At 44.2% G+C, this 25,724-nt stretch overlaps 1 protein-coding gene across 1 annotated transcript in view; it reads right to left on the minus strand.

The window, feature by feature from the left end:
* The window catches only part of RAPGEF5 (Rap guanine nucleotide exchange factor 5), a 199,741-nt gene that overhangs the window by 94,041 nt on the left and 79,976 nt on the right, over window positions 1–25,724 (minus strand). The window contains exon 8 of the mRNA XM_081102021.1: window positions 3,402–3,475. Coding sequence (XP_080958147.1) covers window positions 3,402–3,475 — 74 coding nt within the window. The remainder of the gene's footprint in view (window positions 1–3,401; window positions 3,476–25,724) is intronic.

Raw genomic sequence — 25,724 nt, forward strand, 5'->3', positions numbered from 1 at the left:
TCCATGAAGAGGCCTGAATCACCAACTCCCAGAGGTCAGCAAGTGGAATTCCTCCACCCAAGTCAGAGATTTATATTTACAACATCCTCACAAGAGGTATTTCAGTTCCTGTCCAAGGTTGGACAGGCATCTGTTTATCTTAGGGCAGCCTGTGCATTGTGGAGAGTCAGAGTTCTTGGAAAGTCCCCTTCACACTGGACAAAACTCTCAAACCTCTGAACTTCAACCCATTTAGGCAACTGAAACTCTGTTTCTTATTCAATATGACAATCTTTCAAATATTTAACTACCCATATTTATGATAGCCTCCTTTTAGCATTATGTATATAATATATATATATTATTCATTGACTCATTCTTTCATTCACTCCCACAATAGATTTTATTTGAGCAACAATCATGTGCCAAGATCAACCATAGGTCCCAGGGACAGAGTAGTGAACAACAACTACTCAAAGAAATTTCTACAGCAAAATGATGAACATTATTTAAATATTTTAACATTTAAAGGAATAAGTTTCTCTTATCTAGAAAGTTCATTTATGTCGACCATCTGTGATTTCTTCTCTCTCCACCCACGTCATCCTCAGTTGTAAATACTGTCCTGCTAGTGGAGAGAGCAGGCTGGTGACCCCGCACCTCAGGCCCCTCGCCCTGGGTGTCTGTTCAGTAGAGGGAGGGGTTAGTCCTCATCCCTCTGCGCCTGGTGGGTAAGAGACTGAAGGGCACGTGTGGGGTTGGGGCAGGCTGAGGTGGTGCACAGGAGAAAGCCCCATGGAGCCATCACAATTGGCCGCGGGAACAAGCCCGTTACCTCTTCTCACCGGCCCAGGCTCACCAGGAACTGGGCTAAGTTCCCCGAGGCTCCACTTTGAAGGGAGAATCGTTCCTTCTGTGTGTGGGTCCCTTATAATATCACCAATGAGAAAAGGGTGGGGCTGAGTGGGGGATATTTAAGAAACCTTGACTATTTGGGGGTTTCTGTGTAACATGAGTTTTTAAGGAACTCGAAACTCCTATGTCATATGTCATTTCATATCATACGCTTAGGATTCTACTAGATACAGACTTTTTCTTTCTTAAGGAAATATTTTTATTAGAACCTGATACTTGGTTACACAAATTATGTATTTTAAACACGAAATGCTGTCACTTTTTAAAAAAATGGGTTTCAGATTGACTTATTTCATATTGATAATGAAATCATCTGATGATTTAACAAGGAATACTGGTGTCTTGATCTTCTGGTTTCCACGTCATACCTAGATGCATTTTCACAAGATAATCAGTTTTAAGCAATCCTTACAGAACACTTATTATCAAAAGAGGCTTCTTCATTCCTGGAGAACGTTTAGCCCGGAGAGATGCCTACACGTCCTCCGTCATTCTGTAAGGCGGTTCTCTTTGAAAGTGCCACACTGAACCAGAAGTTTTCTGGAGCTCCCTTTCAGAACTCCATAATTTAGTGATCCAAGTCCAAAAACCTATGAATTTATTAAGATACTTTAGGAATGTTGCTCTGGCGGGAGAAGCAAGACAACTAACAGCTGTCGCTCTAGACGTTCACATGACTACTTGATTTATTGATGTGAAATTAATTATAAACAGTTTACCTAACACTATTAGGCCAGAAAAAAATTAATGTGTAAGCATCAGAAGAGTTATTGAAGAGCCTCACTTCAAGGTCTGCTTTGGAAAAACAAATCTGTGTAGTGTATAATTAAAGCTATTCGTGATTTTCAGTATTTGAGAAGAGAAATGTGTTGAATGTAAATGAAAAGTCTGTTTCCTTTATAAATGGAGTCATAAAAATGTTGGGCTCATTTTTCAGTGGCAAAATGAAACTTGGGCAGGATTCCCTTAGGAAAAGCTACGATGATAAATGAACAACCTTTATGACAAAAGGTGAAAGGGCACAGTTCTATGTCTGCAACATGTTCTACATTATTGTACCTTTAAAATTCACTAAGAAAAAACAACATGCAAAAACTGCTATCCAGGGGAAATCAAGATGGAAGAGTCCACCTCCCATGAAGCATGTTTACAATTACAGAATGTGATTCCATACAAACCTAGGGTATGCGAACGGATTCTTATTGATCATTACGTAATAGATTCATTTCTTTAAAAATTAAATCTTGAACAGAATTTCATAATAAAATGAATAAAATTTTTTTCATAAAAAAACTTTTTGCTCTTCTAAACAAATGGCAGAAAATCCAAATGGCAGAATAAAACACTGGTGGGCTGGGATGATATACTACATCACTCAATTGTCTGTACCTATTTCCAACACAGAAAATATTAAGAATTCTTTCCAGGAAAATTCAGAAGACAATTAACAATAATAAGTAACATTATTACTATTATTATTATTATATATTATTAGTAATATATTAGGGAAGCAAGTATTCATTTTCTCAAATTTCTCCACAGAAAGGAAGAAAACTAAGAAAAATTTCTTCCTGATTGGGGTAGAAGAATATCCCCTTTGATAATTGGGAAGGACCAAGGAGCATTCAGAGTGACCCTGCATTTGAGAGAAAGCGTGTTGGCAAGGGCAGGTTCGCAATGCCCAGAGCAACCCTAGGACAGGCCTGGACCACCATGCTGGGCATCTCAGGGCCTCGGAAATCAACCAGTGCCTCCCAGGCCCTCACTGTACAGGTCAGGCAATGCAAGTCCAGGGTGGGTCATTCCTCTGGTCCTCTTCTTTTGTGGAATTACTGGTGTTAACGCAGGACACTGGGTGAAAAGACCCAGCCTATACAAACACTATGTGATACTGCAGCCTGCCAGAGCATGCTGGGAGCAGGGGAGAAGGCCGAAACCATGATTACATGGAATTTATTACTGTGATTTCCTTCAAATATTTTCTTAATGTAATATACTCATATATTGTAATTTTCTCTTCTGATGAAACCATATATATAAAAGCTAATATGCAAAGTGTCCCCTTAGGAGTTCGACCAGGAGACCGTGAGTTTGATCACTTGCTATGACATGTGCTGACCACCAGGGGACGGCGCGGAATGAAGGAAGGCCTTGGCCAGCAGCCAGGAAAAGGAGGCCCTGCCTGGCCACGCCCAGGCTGTGCTGTTAGCCAAGTATCCTGGGCTTCTCCGTGTGGTGGTCTGCCCCAGGGGTCCCCTCTCCTGTTCCTCACCACTTTCCTTGCTTTCTCTGGGAAGTGGAGTATGTCTCTCTACCTGTGTCTCCCCCATGAATAAAATTATAAATGTGACTTATAGAGCCTTTTTATTTTTGGTGAAATGTCTTTTTATGAGAAGTACTTTATTCTCATAATGTGACTATTTTTCCAAAACACAAAACCTGCACTCTCTCACCTCTCTCAACACAAAGAAAGGGGCACTGAGGGGTTGTCCCGGGGTTGGTCCTACCTGAGGATCTGGAACACCGTCAGCTTCTGCCGCAGGCACGTGCTTGTCACTGCTCTCCTCGTCTTGTTCAATTGCTTAAATAAATAAAAAAGAACAATGTTAAGCATATGCAGCATCCTCAGAAAACTGCGTCAGATCATTTTCTAGTAGCAATTGCACAGGGAAAAATTGGTAGGTAGATTCACAACATGTAAATATCGGTACTATTACTTGGATAGAAAGTTTAACCAGTGGAACTGGGCACTTTTCATATACATCTCATTTATTAAATCAATGGCAATGGGAAACTTTGATCTCATTCTTCTTTTCACCAAAACCTATCAAGCAAGACATCATCATGCCAGTTTCATCCTTCACCCAACAGGGAGTTGGGGTGTAGATGATGGCTTCTATGAAGTCCATGTGAGAATGTCATTCTAATGTGTTTTTCTTTTGGCTAAGAGTTTAGTGTTATATAATAAAGGAAGAACAGTATTGTATATTTGGGTTTCTCAATGCACTGTGACCACAAACTTCTGAACCGTGAAGCCTTGAGTCCACCTCGTCTCCCACATTCCCCAGCACCTCCCTATCCAAATCCTCGTCTCCCTTTCTGTGCTGGTGCAATAACCTCCGACCACAAAGCCCCTGGTTCCAGCCTCTCCCTGATACAATCCAGCGGGGGCATACCTGCTAAAATAACCAATCTCAAAAAATGTAACAAGTGCCATGCTTTGGCCTGTGTATTGCTTATCTTATTGAGTCTGAACTCTGTTCATCATTGGAGGTCTACCTTGAACTCTCTAACTTCCTCGTAATCTCCAACTTCACCCTGACTTTCAACACCAAAACGTATGGTACCCAACTCTGATGCAGGCGCAATGATTTCATTATTTTTCTCCTTATACAGCTTGCTCTTCCATTTTAACCAATATTTGTTGAGCATCTATGATATGCCTGGCACTGGGTTATCCCTGTGAACAAGATAGATACCACTGACCTCATGAAATACAAACACTAGCTGGGGAGATAGCCAGTGAACAATAACCACTACTACAACTAATAACAACAGCAACAATAACTTTAAAAAAATACAACGGAATTAAAGATCATGGTAAGTGGGAGAATGACAGAAAACCATGTGGGAGAGGTCATCTGGAGAGGAGGCAAGGGGGGTGGGATGCTTCTCAGAAGAAGTGATATTTGGGCTGAGACCTGAAGGCTGAGATGGAGCCACCATGGCAGGCATGAGTGATGTGATGAGACAGTCCCGGAGAGAGTACAGACCATAGCAAATTCAGATTCTAGCCTGAGGACACGGGGAAGCACTAAGAAATTTAACATTGGGAATTGCATGATTCGAGGTATTTTTTCGAAAGTTCTTTTTGCCTTCTTTGTGGAGAACAGACTTATGAGAGTCAAGACAGGAGGCAGAGAGATCAGTTAGGTGACTGTGCTCTCATCCTGGCTGGAGAGGACATAGGCTCAGGCCAGGGAGGGGCAAGGAGCTGGAGAAACATGGAGGATTTGAGTTGTGTTTTTAGACAAAATGGACGCGATCTGCCGATGATTGGATTACAGGGGGTAGGTGGGGTGGGAGTGAGGCGGGGAGAAGAAACAATCAAGGATGCCTCCTAAGTAGAATGAGTTATTGCTCATAGCCATCATACCATTAATTCTTTTTGTCCTCTCCACAAAAAGCAGACCCAAAAAGGCCCACCCAGACCAAAAACATACCAACCCTGCTGCCCGCGAGGTCACCCACTGCTTTTCTGGATTCAGTCTTTGCATTGTTTTATATACATTAAATACGATGCTTTCTGCTCTGTATTTCTAAAAATATCACCTCATGTACCTTTTGCTTTTCCCTGGCTCTTATGCCCGCCTAAACATCGTGCACACAAGGATGAGTTCTGCCACCACTGCTGGGATGAACAATTCCTCCCCAAGTGACCAAAATGGCACGGCTTGACTACACCTACTTACTAAGTCCTGTTCATGAAAAAAGAGGGGAGGGAAATTCTGTTAAACTCCGTGGATACCTAGGGTAACTCCCACCATCTGAGCATTGAAAGGCATGAACAGTGAATGTGGGTAGAAGCTGTTCTGTTTCCAGCAAAAAGTTCCATTCATGCTCATTCAAAGGCCCCCTGTTGCTACTGTGGTCCGATTAGGAGGAAACTTAAGAATAAAGAAAAACACGTTTTCTCTGCAAAACTGGAGGAGAATACAAAGGACAATATGAAATATAGGATAACACCTTAAAATTCACTCAAAAATGCAATGGGCTGGAGAAGTAAGGAACTCCACCTAGTTAATTGAACTAATATAAGAATTCTCTCCTCATCCCATAATGGGAGTGATTTTCTTTGGGGAAGGAGGCAGTCTGATACTATACCCATGTGAGGCAACTTCACCCACATGAAGTACCAGGAATACCTTGGCACTTAATTTATGCTTCATTTGAATTTTTGTTCCTTCAAGTTTAAGTGCCGATGAAAGTGAAGAAAATCAAATTTTGGATTTTTTGTAGCCTATTAAGCTTATGTTTTTAAAACAACAATACTCTGTGGTAGAGGCATTTCTTTTTCTTACCTTATTATACTCAGAAGTAGGACATGCAGAACAATAATAACAATGTCAGGATTGAGAGTTAACACTATCTTTTGAGTTTTAGGCAACATTTTTTTTTTTTGTTAATCCTCACCTGAGGATATTTTTTCCATTGATTTTTTTTAGAGAGAGTGGAAGGGAGGGAAAAAGGGGGGGGGGAGAGAGAGAGAGAGAGAGAGAGAGAGAGAGACATGGACTGGTTGCCTCCTGCATGCACTCCAACTGGGGGTGAGAAGTGAGGCGTGAACCTGCTACACAGGTATCTGATGTACCCTTGATCGGGAATCGAATTTATGACCCTTTGGTGCCCTGGCCCCGTGGTCGGCAAACTGCGGCTCGCGAGCCACATGTGGCTCTTTGGCCCTTGAGTGTGGATCTTCCACAAAATACACGTACGGGCGCACATGTACAGTGCGATTGAAACTTCGTGGCCCATGCGCAGAAGTCGGTATTTTGTGGAAGATCCACACTCAAGGGGCCAAAGAGCCGCATGTGGCTCGCGAGCCGCAATTTGCCGACAACTGCCCTGGCCAACTCTCTAACCACTGAGCAACACCAGCCAGGGCTAGGCAAAATTCTCAATACACATAAAGAGAATCAAGGGGAAAGAGATTAGCAAAAAAGCGTACTTGGGAGGAAAACCCAGTCTTATAGCTCTAGCTTCTCCCCAACAACAGTGCTGCATGTTTTTGGTCACATCTTTGAAGGCCTCAATATTTGTTGCCCGGCATTACACTTCGGTTAACAGAGCAAAAATCAGACACACAAGCAAGTTAAGGGACTTGGCAAAGGAAACTCAGCCATGGATCTCAATCAGCATCATGGACGGACTCTCCAAGGGCTGGTGGACTCTCACCACAGCGCCCTCATCATCAAGAGAAGACCTCAGTCTCTTCCAACACAGAGACATCATTTTCTGGGAAATACTGAAAAATTATGACTCCAAAAATGCATTTTAGCCAGTGGTTCATATATACTAGTTGAGAACAAAAACTTGATTTATAGTGGCCTTTTTAAGGATTTACGATTTCCCCCACGAAGTCTCACGTGTGAAATACAGTCAGCTAAAAGGGAGAGCTCCGTGACCCTTTAGTACGAAGATTAACGTCAAGGAATCACTAAGGAGGCAGCTTCTCTCTCCGTGTCTCCTGCTGGTGCGGCTCATGTGGTGGGAGGAGGAGGGAGCAGTTATTTAGATTTCCGAGCTGAGTTCTCTTCTCTTATCTGATCAGAATAAGAGTGGGCTGGAGAGATTTCCTCTGCAAATATTGATTCTGGGACAGTTCCCTCCCGGGGAACATGTACACGGGAATGACAGCTCCTGGGACCTGGGAGGCTCGAAGCCTAACTCTGCCAACACAAACCATTTCCTTATCTCTCAACACACAGAGTCTAAAAGCAAGAAAAGGCCTTTGAAAATAACTCACCACAACAAAAGTCACAAGCACAAGATCAAAAGGCATATATTTTGAACAGTGAACATGAGAGCCCACATGAGAACTAAGAGTGTATGTGGATTAATTAGCTCTAATTCACAGAAGAGCGCTTAGTTTAAATGTCCCTATTGGTAACTCAGCCGCGAGCAGGGCAGGGGGCGGGACAGTTGACAGCTTCCAAGAACTGAAGAGCTCACCCGATATCACTTTCTTGTTGCCTTGAGGACAACAGGTATTTTCTCCCTTCCACTTCCTAGAGCGATTGCTAAGAAAGCTCTCCTAATAACCCCACTAATAATATCATTCAAACGCAAAGGGGATCAATGTCCTTTCAAAGTGATGCTTATTGAATTTCTGCCGATCAACTTTGTACAAGTAAGAGCCACACGAACAATGAGACACACAATGATTACAAATCACTGGGGTGACTACAGTTGTTAACCGAAATCATTATTTTCAAAATCAACCGAAACTATTATTTTTTTAAATTTACAAACCTAAAATTTCTGGACAGGCAATTAGCATTTCAAGTCTCAATGTGAGAAATAAGCAAACATAGTTAAGAAAAATAACTGTTGAGTATATGCCAAGAATTAAAGTTTCGTCAATACTACAACCTTTCACCTGTGCAGCATTTACAGGGAGAAAGCGCTTTCATACGGGGTCTCATCTGATGTTCCCACAACCTCACGAGTTGGGCAGGTAACACCCCCAGTCTATGAGCTTCTGCAGCCTGTCCCCGTCCTCCACATAAAATGTGTGTATCTGTGGCAGTCAAGTCTGCGTGGAGCAGGACGGAGCAGAACAGTGCTGGTCAAACTGCACATCCATTGGTGAGGACCTGCGTTTCTTTTTTCTTTGGTTAATCCTCACCCAAGGATATTTCCCCAGTGATTTTTAGAGAGAGTAGAAAGGAAGGGAGAGACGCACAGAGAGAAACAATGATGTGAGAGGGACACACTGATTGGTTGCCTCCCACCAGGGGTTGAGCCAGCACCCGAGGTACATGCCCTTGAACCCGGGAGGGACCCTTCAGTCCGCGGGTCGATGCCCTATCCACTGAGCCAAACCAGCTAGGGTGGGACCTGTGTTTCTGTTCATGTCTTTAATGAAATAGAACAGAATGCAATAGAAAGAATATAAAACATTTTAAAAATCAATGCATCGCCACTAGTATGTGTCACAAATGTGGATGAGCTGTGTACAGGTCAGGCTCTTTTGCCTGTTCTGTGGGTTGTGGACACAAATGTGTTAGGAAAACACAGAGGTGTTTCTGGACCCAGTTCCTCATTATCTAAATAGCCGGCTATTTTTTGTACCATTCCTGGAGCAGGGCCATAATATTTGTTTTAGGAGGTCCCGCCACAACACACCACCCACATTCAGCAGGCGGTACATCCCCTGTGGGATCACATAAAAACGAGCTTGCGGCAGGAAATGCTGATAGAGGGTGTTCAATGTTGGTTACCAGGAATATAATCACAAGTGCTTCAAAATGCTCACATCTTTGCCGTTCTTTAAAAAGTAAGGGAACCCTGGCTAGTTAGAGCATCGGTCCTCCCACCATAGGGTCCTGGGCTCGAATCCTGCTCAAGGGCAGATACCTGGGTTGCAAGTTTGGTCCCCAGCCCCTCTCGGGGCATGTGCAGGAGGCAACCAATTGATGTGTCTCTCTCACATAGATATCTCTCTCTCTCTCTCTCTCTCTCTCTCTCTCTCTCTCGCTCTCTCCCTCTCTCTCTCCCGCCCCTCCTCCCCCCTTCTACTCTCTCTAAAAATCAATGGAAAAAATATCCTTGAGAATTAGAAAAAAAAGAAAAAAGAAAAAAAGCAGCAGTTGCGACCTTCACCTTATGACTCTTTTTAGTGTTAAAATCTGAAAAATAGTGGTCAATGTTCACCATGGAGAGGTGCCATAGAGTATCCGAATCTGGCGCATCCTGGGCCGTTGGAACTTCACTTTGAAAGCTGACCTACGACCACTTTATCTCTGTCCCAACCATCTTTTCTCAGCCCCAGTCTGTTCCAGCCTGTCAGCTGAATGTGAGACTGTTGTTTTTAAACTCTCTTTTCTTGGTCCTTATCATCCGTGAACCCTCTAAAGACGCAAGCTTCCCGCAGCTCTTTCCCGGGGATCTTATCTGTGCCTGGGGTGTCAGCTTGCACCATGATGTGGGCGAGTCCCAAATCTGCGTCTCCATCTCTTCCCTCTTCCCTGAGTTCCAGGCCCACATCTCCAGTTACACGCTGAGTGTGTTCATTTCGCAGACCATCCGTGCCGGCCGTGCGTGAGCGGCTATGACGGGTCCAGTGGCACAAACTCTGTCCTCAGGAAAGTCCCCTGTTTCACAGGGTGTGAGGACACAGAGGCCTGACATCCACGCAGCGCCCTCGAGGCAGCCACCCGCCTCCTCCTCCTCCTGGGCCTGGTGCTTCAGATGGGATCACCACCTCTTCCCCATCCTCGCATAAATCTGTCCCTAAACCCTGTCACTTCCACCCCTGCGGTGTCTCCACCCCCTTCCTCCCTGCCGCAGGCACAGCTCATGACCTCACCCTGTCACCTGGCCAGCCTCTCCCTCAACCCTTTCATTGTCCACAGCTGCCCGGGCTCTGCTTCCAGAGGCCAGTCTGATGGTGGCACCCCCACCTTCAGACTGCGGTTTCTCCCCACTGAGGGAACCTGAGAGGCACACAGGGAGCCCAGTGCTCCCGGTGCAGGAGGGACTCGCCCAGAGATGTGCAAGTTGAGCACCTCAACACTGGGGGTCCCCACTTTATTAAGAAACACTGGCCAACATTCAGGCTGAAGCTCACCAGGCCTGGAAAGCCAGGTCATCCGGGCTCAGACTCCATCCCCAGATGCATCTAACAGTTATTGGATTTATTTCATATAGAAATCAAGTTAAATGAGCTCATATACCTGTTATCCCCAAATGGATGTTTACTTCCCAGTGATGTTTTAGGACAGGTACATGGTTGGCCTTTTCCTTAATCATATTCCCAGTGCTATTATGTCATCCTCATTTTACAGATGAGAGAACTGAGGCTGAGAGATGTGAAATAGCTTGGTCAGAACAACACGGGAAGAGGAAGTCAGCGGAGGAGAGGGTCTTATTCTTTATCTGCTCCAATATGCTATGAAAATTTAAACTGTCTAACTTCCGAGGGGAGGGGTGGGATAGGAAGAGTGAAACCAAAGAACATACATACTTATATGTATAACCCATGGACAGACAATAGGGTGGAGAAGGCCTGGAAAGTAGGGGGGAGCGGGGTGAAGGGAGGGTCAATAGGGAAAAAATGGGGACATCTGTGATACTTTCCAATAAAGATACATTTAAAAATAACTAAAACGAACTGAACAGCAGTGAGACTGAAAAGACAGAAAACAGGACGTTTATTGTAAACAGTCTAAGAACTGACTTGAATTTTCTACTAGGCCTTCAGTCTCTTGGAAAATTATGGCCACAATGACCTACTCATCCTACATACCCGCTTCCCTACCAATGCTTGCCCTGCTTCATAACCCATGGGTTTACAGAGAGAAAATAACAAACGCCCGCTGCACGAAAGAAATGTATAACTTTTATTAACGTGTGTGTATAGGTGTGCTGATGTTCTGAAAATTCACAGCAACATAAAGAAGCTATCGTGAGAAGGCTAAAATCAGAGGTAGCTGAAAAACTGCCCCCGCCCCCATCAGATTCACCATGCCTGCACACGTGGCTGCCCTGCCCGCATGATTCATGCCCCTGAGGCAGACAGAGTTCCATTTCAGTTCCACGTCTCTGTCTTGTAGCAGAGACCCTCCCATCTCCCTTTCCTTCCACTTCTTAACGGGTTTTCACATTTAATACACGTGCAGTCCCCTGAAAAGTTAGTCAACAGAACAATGATAATGTGTATCCTGTATCAATTCTTTCCATTAGACCAGAAATACACTGAGTGGCCAGATTATTATGACCACTTGACGTTTGTAGGCAAATTAGCTATAATTTCCTGCTGAAGTTGCTAGAGGGCCAGATCATTATAAACGTCTGAATAGCACAACATACCTAAGTATCGTTGCTGATCAAGTTCATCCTATCATGTTGATGGCGTATCCCAATGGAGATGGCTTCTTCCAACAAGACAATGCGCCATGCCACGGTGCTCATATTGTGCAGGAGTGCTTTCAAGAACATGAGGGAGACTTTACCTTGTTTAGGTGGCCGCCAAAATCACCAGATCTCAAGCCAATTGAGCATTTGTGGGACGAAGTTAAAAGAGCCATCAGGCAGCTGGTTCCATAACCATCAAATCTCACAGAACTGGACAGTGCTTTTCATCAGGCATGGTGTCAGATTCCTCACATCACCTTTCAACATTTCTTGGAGTCAATGCCAAGAAGAATCGCTGCAGTATCGAAGGCCAAAGGTGGCCCAATGAAGTACTGATGGGGTGTTCATAATAATCTGGCCACTCAGTGTACGTGCTCTGTAGGCCAGCACAGTAAAGAGCTAATCCATACTTGTCCCAAATAATCCATTTGTTTGCCCTTCTTATAAGGAAACGTACCAGAAAAAACCAAACACGTTTCCTTTTAATGCAAACATGGCTTGTACATGATCCAACTAAAATAAAACCTCAATTAAAAAAATTAAGTTAAGCTTAGCTATCATTTTTCTTCAACATTTTTTACTAAGAAACAGAAAAGCTTTAGTTTTCTAAGTGCCTTTCGAGGATGTTCTGGTGACAGGCAGGTTCAGGTCCATCTGCTGTGGTCACACAGTAAGGACGAGTAGCAGTGATGCTCAGATGCTGCAGGCCGTGCATTTGAAAAGGTCCCGGTGTCCTCCGCTCCTCCAGACACTTCCTCTCATGAATCCAAATTTACAGAATTTTAACTCAGGGGGTAAAAGAAAAGTGATTTCTGATCCTAACTATATGTGCCAACATGAAACTGCAAGCTTTTGCCATCTCATTTAACTCTCCTAACCCCTCACCAGCGCCCCCCAAACAAGCAAGCCCCAGAACTATAAGCCATCAGCTCCTTTTTGTTGTTGTTAATCCTCACCTGAGGATATTTTTTCCATTGAATTTTTTTCCTAAGAGAGTGGAAGGAACTGGAGGGGAAGAGGGAGGGAGGGAGGGAGGGAGGGAGGGAGGGAAGGAGGGAGGGAGAGAGAGAGAGAAACATCGATGGGGGAAGGAGAGAGATAGAGACAGAGAGAAAAAAAGAGAGAGAGAAACATCAATGTGAAAGAGACACATCGATGGGTTGCCTCCTGCACGTGCCCTGACTATGTCCAGGGATCCAATCTGCAACCCAGGTATGTGCCCTTGACCGAGAATTGAACCTGAGACCCTCTGGTGTACAGGCCAATGGTTTAACCACTGAGCAATGCCAGCCAAGGTCATCAGCTCTTTTAGAATATAAATGAGCCTCTGGAAGCCACTGAGTCATAGCAAGTGGCTATGGCGGAACTGAGCCTGAGTCTGTGGATTTGGTTTTCACAGCTACACGAATCTGCCTCTGGGACTGCAAACGAGAAAACACAGCAGTTCAGGTATGCACACAGCAGGTCAGGCCTGCACACAGCAGGTCTGCACACAGCAAGTCATGCCTGCACACAGCAGGTCAGGTCTGCACACAGCAGGTCAAGTCTGCACACAGTAGGTCTACACACAGCAGGTCAAGTATGCACCGATCCCCTTGTCAAGAAAGCTTTTATGGTAGGAAAGCATCTACCTTTAAAAAATAACATTACAACCTTCTGCCACTCATACGGTGCTCTTCAGATTTTTTTGTTTGAATGTTCAGCAATTCTACTGCTATATCTTCCCTTGACATGACAGCAGGATTCCTGGCAGAGGAACCACCAACTCCCTGAGAGACCTTTGTGTTTGCAACCACTAGCAAAGGATTGGTTCAGTCAATCAATCAATTAATGGAAGAGGGCAGCCCAAGAGGAGACCAGGAAAGATTTGAAAATTTCCCTGAACCCTCACCTAAAACTAACCTGCTAGACCTTAAAGGAATTTCCTTTTGTTACACATTTGGCATCCTTCCTACACTATTTCTAGTATTTGACCTTTGTCAGGTTACGTCAATTCACCAAACGTCAACAGCATTACTTGCCAGGGTGGGTGATGATAAGCACTCCCCACAGGACAGCGTGGGGAAGAGAGGATGGATGGAAGTGCTCAGTCAAGGAGCTACTTTAGAGTACAAAACACGGTGACGTGCTTTTTACTTCTGCATTTCATCTGTGCATGGGAGCTTCTTTCTAATCAGACCCACCTCCTACTGGGGCAGAATGGAAGGCAGGGGATGTAAAAGCAGAGTCATTACTACTTGTATTCCGACACCCAAGGCAGAACATTGTAGTAAGACAGGCTTGAAGGGCAAAAGCTGTGGAAAGACGTCCTTCCTTCCGCACATCAGGAGCCAGCTCTGGGAGGCTCCGAGCTCTGTCCCGCTCTCCTGGGTGTCCCCTGAGCTCTGTCCCGCTGAGCCAGGGTGTCCCCTCGGGAGGCAGTTAGGACAGCTCAAGGCTGTCCCCAGGTTGCTCCCAGTGGACCTCGGGGAGGAGATGGGTAAAGAGGCAGCAGAGACGGGAGGTCCGAGCCATGGACCCCATCTTCCCTGGCTGGGCTGGGCTGGGCTTCGGCTCTGAGCTGATGAGGACCCTAAGGCCGGGAGTGGAGGTTCATGCCCAGACTGAGCGTGGCACACAGAGGAGACTGCCCGGAAGTCTGCCCCAGCTCGCCGGGGGCCCAGCATACTCACAGCAGGTCAGCAGGGAGCACGGTAAGGCTGGGGGAGGCCAGGGCAGCCGCTTTTTCCTGAGTTGCTCTTCTCTCCCAGGATGGGAAGTTTGCAAGGAATCAAGCGGTTTTTCTACTTGCCCTGGAGACAAAGGCCAGCAAAGGAGCCAACCCTCATCAAGAGGGAGAGGCTGGCTGGAGCCTGTGACAGTTCACAACCCCAGCAAGAGGCAGTATTGGGGGGGTGAGCAGCTGGGAAGTCCCCGAGAGCCTGACCCCGCCAAGATGGGCCCCTGGCTGCCCCTGCGAGTCCTAAGGGGCAGCAGGGACTAGCATGGGCACCCCTGCAGAGCCCAGGGGAGCCCAGGGCACGTGGGCTCCAGCGACTTCATGTGCCAGGGACTGAGAGATCCCAAAAGGAGGATTTAAACCAGGCCCAGGCAGGAGCCACGTTCTGAGCAGACTATTTTTCACAAAAACAGTTAAAATCAGGAGCAGCTAAACTGCTCTCCCTGGCAGTGGGAGCAGCGTGTGAGGACCACAGACAGCCCAGCTGCTGAGAATGAGGAACATGGCATTTCCCACCTGCATTTCAGCGTCGCGAATAACCCTGAGCACCTGCCCCATTACCATTTCTGAGTATCAGGCCAAGTGCTTTAATGGCTCACAAGACAAAACAATCTTATAAGATCACAGATAGATAACAAGCTAAGCCAAATATGTTGGGGAAAAAAAGTTATGCTACAACACTGGCTATTAGCCAAAGCTATTTTTCATAGCATCGCCCAAGGCTCTGAGCCGTTATTTCCTCTCACATAAGTGAAAGGATATGTATTTTGGATTTTCAAATACAATAGACAAAATGGAGGTTATTTTAGCCCTTTATCAGAGCTTTCTTCCTGAAATATCAAGGTAATAAAACTGCATGAGGGCAGGCCCCAGGGAAACGCCCTTGGAGGGGCCTGGACCATTCAAGTCAGTGTGATCTTTTGATGAGACTGTCCAGTTGGTTACACAGCTAACCCTGGAATTAGCTGACTCATGCAGGCCTGACACTACCAGCAAAATGAAGCAACTTTAATAACTTGGATTTAGGCACACATGCTAATCCTGAATTTGACGCTCTTTGTTAATTTCAGTGACAACACTGAGAGGACTGGAGGGTATGAAGGTATGAGGTCCCAGGGACTGAGCCCACAGCCCAGGTGTGCCACTCCAGCACTGTGAGGCCTGATGGTGGAATCTGCCCCTTCCCGGACCAGACAGGGTAGTTACGCCACTTCCTGGGACCACAGGCTGCTGGGACAGTGCCCACCCCCTTCCCTCGGCCATCTCCACTGTCAGCAAGAGGTGTCCTGGCCTGGGCTTATCGACACTCTCCCTTAATGCCCCCTAAATGAAGGATGGGGGAGCCTGCTTTCTTACCAATCGTGAAAAGTTTGTGTTTGCTGCATAAGGTGCCCTTTAGACAGAGGAGAAGGTCCTGCACTTAGCTCCACCTTCGGAGATAAGATCTAGAAGTGGGTCTTTTAAACACATGAAAACAAAACTGAAAATCAAAAGGAAGAAAATGAGAACATAGAAAACTAAGTTGGCCATTGGATCTGCAGGTTTTGCTCCCCATTGCAGTGAGAGGGGAGGAAAACTGGCAACATTTCTAAAAACTGCCATCTGTTCCTAAGGTTACAAAGATAACCCCAGTCTCAAACGTGTCAGTCGATTCTTCTACCAGAAAACAATAGCAGGATAAGGTGTAGACTTCCTCAATCGATCTTAAGTCTTAAAGCGAATGCTTCATTATTCACTGTTTGCATTTTCAATAAATAGACGTTAGCCACTTTTTGCAAAAAGAGAACTAGACAAGCCTTTAGCTCTATTGACTTGGGATCTGTCCACAATTTACAAGGATATGGCTTCGTTCAGGTGCATTTATTTGGAGCCAGGATTAAAGTCACTTCCCTTTAACCTCCCACCCACCATGTCCCCCTCCTAATTTTAATATAGAAACTCGGGCTTACTCCCGAGTCTGCCCACCAAATAAAACCTGGTAATAATTCTCTTCCTTTATAAAGCTTTTACTGTCAATGAGAACTTTGTAATAATTCTGTTATCATTCCCATAGGAAAATCTCCTTTCAGGTAGAGAAACACTGAAAAGTTAGGCAGTTGTCCAATAAATGAGTAAATAGCAAAAGTATAATATTTCTCATTCCCCTACCATGCTTAGTTCATTAGCACAACACCCTTCATAAAACACCAGCCATGCCCAGCCGGTGTAGCTCGGTGGTTGAGCATGGACCCATGAACCAAGAGGTCCCTGGCTTGATTCCTGATCAGGGCACATGCTGGGGTTGCCAGCTTGATCCCCAGTAGGGGGTGTGCAGGAGGCAGCTTATTGACGATTTCTTTCCCATCAGTGTTTCTATCTTTCTATCCCCTTCACTTTCTCTCTCTCTAAAGATCAATAAAAACATATTTAAAACACACACACAAAAACAAACAAACAAACAAACACACACACACCAGCTGGCTCCCTGAGACTGCAAATCACACAGACCTTGGCATGTGTCGGTGAAAGCGGGCAGCTAAATCACACGGGGGTGAAGTGGTTATAATGCAGATGCCAAGGCCTCCATCCACACTTAATTGGGGGGGGGGGGGGCGGGAGGGCAGAGCAGGGATTAGCATTATTAACAAATACCGCAGGGAACTGCTTTGCAAATTCGACCTGGAGACCACTGCGTGGGGAAACACAGTTTTATTTAGTCAAAGAAGAATTTTGATATAGCTTTACAGAAGGAGAGCCAGGATTATTTTTAAAAAGTATGTATTCATCTTCCTAATCTCCAAACAAAACACTTATATCAAAAGGTACCATTTATGCAGAAGTTGTTCCATGTGAACCTTCTCTGACTCCAGGGTCAAAATTTCTATCACCAATCTCATTCCAAAAAACAGACTGCAATCGCTGTATTAAAATGAAGTCTTTTTATAACCTATCTGAAAAACGCAAATCGCTAGAACCACAGTTCGTTTAGCCACCTTCAAGGAGAATGTCTGATTTAGAAACGATCTAATATTAAGTATTCATATGTCACTTAATGGATAGACTAGTATGTGAAGTAAATTTCACTTTTATCAAAACAGCATCAAGGCACTCTGCAGAACTCGGCTGAATCCAATGGCAGGCTTGGCTTTATGTACCAGGGAGCATCAGCTACTTCTATCCACACACACTGTGTTCATGTCATTTTCAGTTTTACTGAGAACGGCTCCACTTTCATGGCTGTTTATACAATTAGACTTTTAATGTGATGAATGATGGACAATAGCTGGGTCATATGGCCAAGACCACGATTTCCCTGGGTAGCTCTTACCCCTCAATACAAATGACAGCAGAAATGTTCCCAGGGGCGTGGGTGTGTGTGGGGGGCAGGGAGTTATGTGTGGGGGACAGGGAGTTATGTGTGGGAGAGGAAGGCCTTTGCAGGACTTTTACTTAGGAAAAATGTCAATGAAATGAACACAGCTCAGAAAGCAAATTAAAGGAACAGCAGTTATTATTCCTAGATTTGTATTGAATAGGCAGAGATGATTAAGAAGAGCAAAGCTGTCTCGCACTTGGTGTTGAGGACGTGGCCTGCAGGCCTAGTGTGGCACTCCAGTCACCATCTGAGCCTGACCTCTTCCTTTTATAAAAAATCTAGAGGCCCAGTGCATGAAAAATCATGCACTAGAGGGGAGAGGGTCTCTCAGCCTGGCCTGGCCCCTCTCATAGTCCAGGAGCCCTCAGGGGTGGCAGGCGACCTGGCGGCAATCAGGGGAAGGTGATGCCCCCATCACACCTATGCTGCTGCCACTGCTGGCAGCGCAAGCCTTGGCTGGCCCTGGTTACCTGCGCCTCGGGCGGCTGTGGTTACCTGCGCCTCGGGCTGGCCCTGGGCGGCTGGGAAGCTGCCATCCAAGGCTTGCCTGCACCTCAGTCAGTGGGGGGTTCAGGAGGACCGAGGCCCCCAGTGGGGCTGAGGGGACTGGGCATCACCATCTTGTGGCTGTGAGCACCGCCATCTTTGTGAGGGTGTGACGGTCAGTTAGCATATTCCCTCTTTATTATATAGAAGGAGGATGGGAACAGGACAAGAGAAGCCAGTGATGTACCAGAGTTTCTGACTACCAGCCTAGGGCACCAGATTCGGGTAGGAGACTGGGCTCAGCAGACGGCAGAATTTCCTAACTTTATAAAAACAGCATATGGCCAGGATTCTTCTTCTGCAGGAAGCTGAGAACCTCTGAGCCGGCAGCCTCAGAGGGGAAACTGCTCCGTCCACCATGTGTTAATGACACCCATTCGTTGCCTCAATCAGCGAATCAGCTCAACAAATTTAAACCTACATAATTATAGAAAGGGGCCCTGATGGCCTTGCTGGCTTCTGGTATGGTGCCACTTATCCGGCAGGACGGGGACAGGGTCGCTCCACCAAAAACAAAGCACTGTCTGCCCCCGGGAGCTGGGATGGGAAGGGACTTAATTTGTTAGGGACGTTGAGCCCTGCCAGGAAGTTTCACTGTGGAAAAGGCGGCACCTGGGAGATCTCTGTGTTTATGCTTTGAAATTTAAATCCATTTAAATATAAATTGCTCTCCTTTCCTGTCATTATGAGAAAGAAGTAGAATGTGGGTTTCGGATCTCTGGTGTGCATATGGTCATTAACTTTCATCTGACCTTGGGTGTAGAACTGATACTGCGTCTATGCACAGGGTACACTCATGACACTCATTTCGTTTCCTCACAGAAAATAGGTTCCCAGGAGCTGCGATGCTGGAAGCCGCTTCTCCAGCGAAGAGAAACAGTGGTCCTCCCTTTCACGCCTTTCTCCAGCCTCACACCCACCCGCTGCTCCAGACCTCAGGAAGCCTGCTCTCCTGAGGTCTGGCAACATCGATGAAACAGGCAATAAGAGGTCAGAGTCCGGATGATGTAAAGTCACTATCCTGGACCACACAGACCCTGGCCTGGGAGCCCTCACAACAGGGGCCTTAAGTGCTCATTCTCCTCCCTGGTATCTGATTCTCTAAAATAGAAACAAAACCCCATTTAGAGCAATAATTACCTTCGCCTAATAAGCGCTGCATACAGCCACCGAAATGCCCTGCAGCACGTTTTTGAAAGTGAAGGCCTCACAAACCTTCCATTCTCGAGTATACTCTGTTGTAGTTATAATTATTCGCCTCCTTGGCACATCAGATTCAGTTACTATCTTAACAGACAAGACCATGTTGAAAGATGAAAAGACAGTCATCTCGCTTTGCTAATTCCCTAAATTCCGAACAATCCTCAGGGTTACAGGAGTCCAACAAACTTCCTGGACTTGATGCTCTTAGCCCTCTCGCTGCTCAGGAGCAATCAGGGCAAAGGGCTGTTCTTTTGTAGGACGCCATTGCACGGTTATTTATCATTTCGACTTAATAGCTCTAATTACAAAAGACGGTGTCATGGGATTTTTTTTAAAAAGGCAATTTTCTTTGCATCCCAGTGGGAGAGTTAGGAAAAATTTACAGAGCATCTGCTGCGTGCATTTTCAATTGTTCCTGGCCTTTACGGGTGCTATTGTTTTCTCAGTTGTAGGAGTTTTACATTTTCAAGTATTACGTAAGTTTACACTGCACTGGGAATTACACTTTCAAGACTCTTATTCTGGTCTTATGCCATTAAAATAAAAAAGGAAGATACAAGCTTTCAACCACTGAATTGATTGCTGGTCAGTAAGAACAGGCGTTGAATGGGATGCGAATGTACAAAGTCTGTTAGCAAGCAGGGGAAGAACAGTCTCGGGAAATGTTAGAACAAGGGGTTATTATAGCACCGCAGAAGGCGAGATTTTACAAGCTTCAACAATAGGCATGGTGTCAGACAGAGCCCTCTCTTCCAGGGAAAACATCCTAGACCAGTGGTTCTCAACCTTCCTAATGCCGCGGCCCTTTAATACAGTTCCTCACGTTGTGGTGACCCCCAACCATAAAATTATTTTCGTTGCTACTTCATAACTGTAATTTTGCTACTGTTATGAATCGTCAAGTAAATATCTGATATGCAGGATGTATTTTCATTGTTACAAATTAAACATAAAGCATAGTGATTAATCACAAAAACAATATGCAATTATATATGTGTTTTCCGATGGTCTTAGGCAACCCCTGTGAAAGGGTCGTTCGACCCCCAGAGGGGTCGCGACCCACAAGTTGAGAACCGCTGTCCTAGACCAGTGGTTGGCAAACTGTTGCTTGCGAGCCACATGTGGCTCTTTGGCCCCTTGAGTGTGGCTCTTCCACAAAATACCACATGCGGGCGTGCACGTACAGTGCGATTGAAACTATGTGGCCCATGCGCAGAAGTCGGTTTTTGGCCTGGGCAAGTCTATTTTGAAGAAGTACTGTTAATATTTGGCTCTGTTGACTAATGAGTTTGCCAACCACTGTCCTAGACCCGTGGTCAGCAAACCTGACCGGTTTGGCTCAGTGGAGAGAGTGTCAGCCTGTGGACTGAGGGGTCCCAGGTTCAATTCCGGTCATGGGCATGTATCTTGGTTGTGGGCACATCCCCTGTAGTGGGTGTGCTGGAGGCAGCTGATCGATGTTTCTCTCTCATCGATGTTTCTAACTCTATCCCTCTCCCTTCCTCTCTGTAAAAAATCAATAAAATATATATAAAAATAGCTTTTAAGAGCATTTACATTTTTTTCAATAAAAAGATCACAGAAAACCAAAAGGTAGAAGGAGTTTGAGATAGCAATAATTGTACCAGCATGCGAGTCTATCTTTGCTGGCCCTTAATTTTATTATTAACATCTACTCTAAAATACCATTATATTATCCAGTCCTTTACATTTGAGTGATATGTTTACAAAAGCATAAAGGTCAAGTCCAACACAGTGCAAATGAAAAAAAAAGAATCTGTCAACTAAAAAATAAAAATTTGAACTGATAAGAACAGATGCCTATCTTGGATCTTAGTCAAGAGTCAATAAAACTAAAAATCTGGAGCACCATAAAAGCCGGAACAATTCCATACATTTAATGGTTATTTTTTCCTTCTAAATGTGCAAAACAAAAGGCCTTATTTTCTACTATTAAAAATAACCAGCCGATCTATTTCATTTCTCATGACAAAGCCACACGAAAATCTTCTCTTTGGAATGCTTCTGCCCTGAAGGAGAATCTCTCTTGTCAATTGTGTCAGACGTCAAACCTTAGACAGAGCTTCCTGTCAGCATTCCCCCATCTTACATACATGCACGTAAGAAGGGGGCTGACACTGCTAAAATGTCCCAGTAGGTGCTATTGGTGACCAGTGATTGTTACTAACAGTGGACCTTAAAAGCTGGGAGTTTCAGCTGAGTCCAGGGTCATAAAAGATGCTCCACTTGCCTGGTGGGTCCACCATGTTTGCCAGACCCAGGGCCGGCCTCCTTGAATATGTTACACAGAGTTCAACGAATGCAAACCGTAGTAACCCGGTTATTGAAATCACACAAACATTCAAATGCCTCCTTCAGCTGGAATATAGGATTCAAGCCAAGATGATGAAACAAGAGGATGTCTGAGGCTAGGAGAAACAATTTAATTCCAATGTAAAACACTGACTGCCCCCTTATCCTTTCTAGCCCATGAAAAAGAGCATTTCGCCCATTAAAATGAACATTTATAGCCTGGCTGGAGTGACTCCGTTGGTTGGGGGTCATCCTGTGCACTGAAAGTTGCTGGTTGGATTCCCAGCCAGGTTACATATCTGGGTTATGGGTTTGATCCGTAATTCGGGAGCTTACGGAAGGCAACCAATCAATGTTTCTCTCTCAAATCAATTCTCTCTCTCTTCCATGTCCTCGGGTGAGGATTAAAAAGAAGAAATACATTACATCTATAAAAAGCCAAAACTAAATGCAACAGGTAAACCATTTTCTACTCTTTTATGTTATATATATTTTAATATGTCAAAGAAACAATAAAATATATCGATGCCAATCAATCCCCTCTCTGGTTTCCAGCTTTTCTGTCACTTGCACCTCAAAGAGTCCTGTGTAAAATATTCCTAGGGTTGTAACTCCATTAAGGATAATTAAGGCAATGAATGAAAATATTCATTGTTATGATTAAATGTTAGAGCTGGAAGGAATTGCTAAGGTTAGCATATCCTACACAACCCTCCCCTACTCCCACTCTTACCCTGCAAGATACAAACTGGAATCACTTTGCTAAGGTTCCAGAGACATTAAATGGCATAAACAGAAGAAAACCCTTCTTTCTTTTCCAAACATCAATGACCTAGGTATGCAGTTTTAAAACATCTAAATAGCCATGGCTAAGCAGAGAGAGTGAAATATAACAACTGCCAAAGAGATTTACCAATATGAGGTCTCAGGTTTTCCAGAAGGAGAAGCCCACCACGGCACAAGGTTCATGTGATCTAAAGACCACAGAGCTAAAGTGCTTTGGCTGGGAATTCCCTGGAAAAGGGAAGAAACGTATCTCCCAAGATTCGAATTAGCCAACATTAGCAACAAAGAGAAAGACAAACAAGGATATCTGGGCTAATTTATAAAAATCTCGTGATGCCTTAAAATGCTATTCACATTCACTAGTTAGCAGTTAGAGGAGAAACTGTTTAAAGGCACATCCTAATGGCCTCTGAGAAGATTACAACCAAATGGATTTTTTACTAAGCTGGAGCCTTGAATCATTTATATAATTTATTGATTGGCTGTTACTTTCATTTCTGTTTATATGGGGAGCTGAAACAACAAAAAAACCCTTTTTTCTTTATACGAATTCTTATTTTAATAACCCTTCACAGTAAGACATAAATCTGGCAGGACCACCTGAGCCCTAATGAGCAGTTTTACTGCAAGACGTAAGATATTAGGGTAATCAATTCCTTCTGTCAAGCCACAGATGTACCAACTATCAGTTTAAGACTTTTTATTAGATGTTTATCAGCTTTTTTCTTCTTCTTTAAAGAAATAGTTTTAAAATACAATAACAAGCACACAGAGAAAGTGCCATTCTGCAGCTGGTATGCTTTAATCTTCACCTGAGGTCATGCTTAGAGAGAGGAAGAGAGAGAGAGAGAGAGAGAGAGAGAGAGAGAGAGAGAGAGAGAGAGAGAGAAACATTGATGTGAGAGAGAAGCATGATCATTTGACTTCCATATGTGCCGGGGATGGAACCCGCAACCTGGGTATCTGCATATTAATATATAATAATACAATATCTACAAATGAATAAAGAGATGTCTGAAAATATATACAAGACAAGAGTAACAGTGAGAAAAACTCACAGACACAGACAATAGTGTGGTGATTACCAGAGAGAAATGGGGGGTGAGGGAGGTAGAAAAGGGTAAAGGAATGATGAATGGTTATGAAAGGAGACTTGACTTGGGGTGGTGAACACATAATACAATATACTGATGATGCATTATAAAATTGTACAACTAAAATCTATATAATTGTATTAACCAATGTCACCCAATAAATGCAATAAAAAATTAAATTAAATTATTTTTAAAGGAGTAATACTGGTTATCTTTGTTGGTGACATGATGGATGATTTTTCAGTTTCTTCATACACTGATGCATTATCAAAATTTTTTCAACGAGCATGCTATCTTATAATTGTAATAAAAATAATTAAAACTATTTTATTATGAAAAAGAGAAGTAATACATGCTTATTGTATATATTTTTCCACTGAACATTTTACTACATTAATTCTTCAAAAAATAACTTTTAAAGCTGTTCAACATTCCATTACACTGATCTCCCAATTTTACCATTTCTCTACTATGGAGACTTAAGGATTGTTTCTAATTTCTTATTGTTTAAAACAATAACAGTGCAATAGATTCCTTCTACCTGAATCTTTACATGCCTCTCTGGTTACGCCCAATAGCTGGAACTCCAGTTTTGGAGTTACTGGATAAAAGTCAGGGATTCTAGAACACCGAAAAATTGCTGTCCTAAGACACTATGAATTCATGTCTCCATCATTAGTGAATGTGTGAGAGACCATTTCACTCTGCCCCTGAGAACTTGCCAAAGCTGTGTTTGCATGCCAAGCTCCATAAATCAAACAAGTAACAAAAACAGACATACTAACTTCATACAGCAACACATCAAGGCACAATCAAGCTGACTTCACATGTCTTCGACTTTGCGCAATTTAACATGTAAGGGCCTTAACTCCTCTTCATTTCCCTTTACCTCCTGAAAGTTCAAATTTCTTAGCCTGTCAACCAAATCCTACCTCTTTTCACCTTGTTCATCTGGCTCCAGCCACTCTTGCCTCCTTGCTGTTCCTCAAACACATTTCACTCGCTCTGCCCGAATGCTCTTGCCTGGATCCACAGGGCTCACCCTCTCACTGACTTCAGCTTTCTGCTCAGAAGTCCCCACTCCCCACCGACGCTGTGCGAATTAGCACCCCCTTCTCCAGCCTCCCTGGCTATTGATTTGCTCTGTTTTTCTCCAGCATTGACACACTATGATTTTTTTTATTATTTTCCCAACATTTTCCGAAATTAAAAAAAAAAAATCCTCCAAGGCACTGCCATCCCAATTCGTACAAACTGTAAGTCTGTCTCCTTATCATAACAGGAACCAAGATCAGCTCTACCACAACTTATTTCTAAGCCCTCCCTCCTACAATCGTTATACTGATGTCTTCTCCATGTTGGCCTCTGCCCATGCGAATACCCACAGCCCAATGCCGCTCACTGAGGAGCTCCGTCCGCTCTGCCCTTTCCGTGCAGTAACCTTTCGGCCAAGATGCTGCCCTTTGCATCTTCCTTTCCACCTTCATTGCACCCAGGCTCTGTGTCCTCTACAGCAGCCAAATCCACAAAGATCAGTATAAATATAACCAGATAATTCCTACTAAGGTGTGTGTGATTCAGTAACTGAGAGAAAAGCAAATTCTTGGAGTTTCTAACTGGAAAAAAGAAAGAGATAAAAATATGTATGGCTTGTGTTCTTAAGACATTTCCATTCCATTTATTTCTTCAAATTTTGCCATCTCTTTTCTTTTGTCTTAGTCTTCCCACCTGAAAAGTCTTATTATAGTTTGACATTATCTAAGAAGCATCTATCTCCCTTGTGTTTGTCATGCCATTTAGCACTGGCCTCCTCCCTCTGAACAGGAAAGGATGCCTCCTTCTGACACTCCTGCTCCCTAAGCAAGTGTTTTTCTACCTCAGTGAGTCTCCATTTCATATTGGATTTCAGCCTCTCCTTCAAAATGTATTTGAAAGCTGCCTTTCCACATATCACTTCCACCCCTTGTTTCCTACAGGGACTAGGCATCGGATCCGTGCACTCGGTCCTACGTAAAATGCTGGCTTTTAGACCTCATTACACACTTCAATTATTTTCAGGAGTAACTAACTACTTGGAGATAAAAAAAAAAAATCTTTTCAAAAAAGACAACCTTGATGTTGTTTATTGTCCTCTCTCGTTATAATAGGCAATGCAACGTGTTTGCTTTCTTATGTT

The sequence above is a fragment of the Myotis nattereri genome, assembly GCF_964212035.1.
Source record: "Myotis nattereri genome assembly, chromosome: 11".
Taxonomy (NCBI): domain Eukaryota; kingdom Metazoa; phylum Chordata; class Mammalia; order Chiroptera; family Vespertilionidae; genus Myotis; species Myotis nattereri.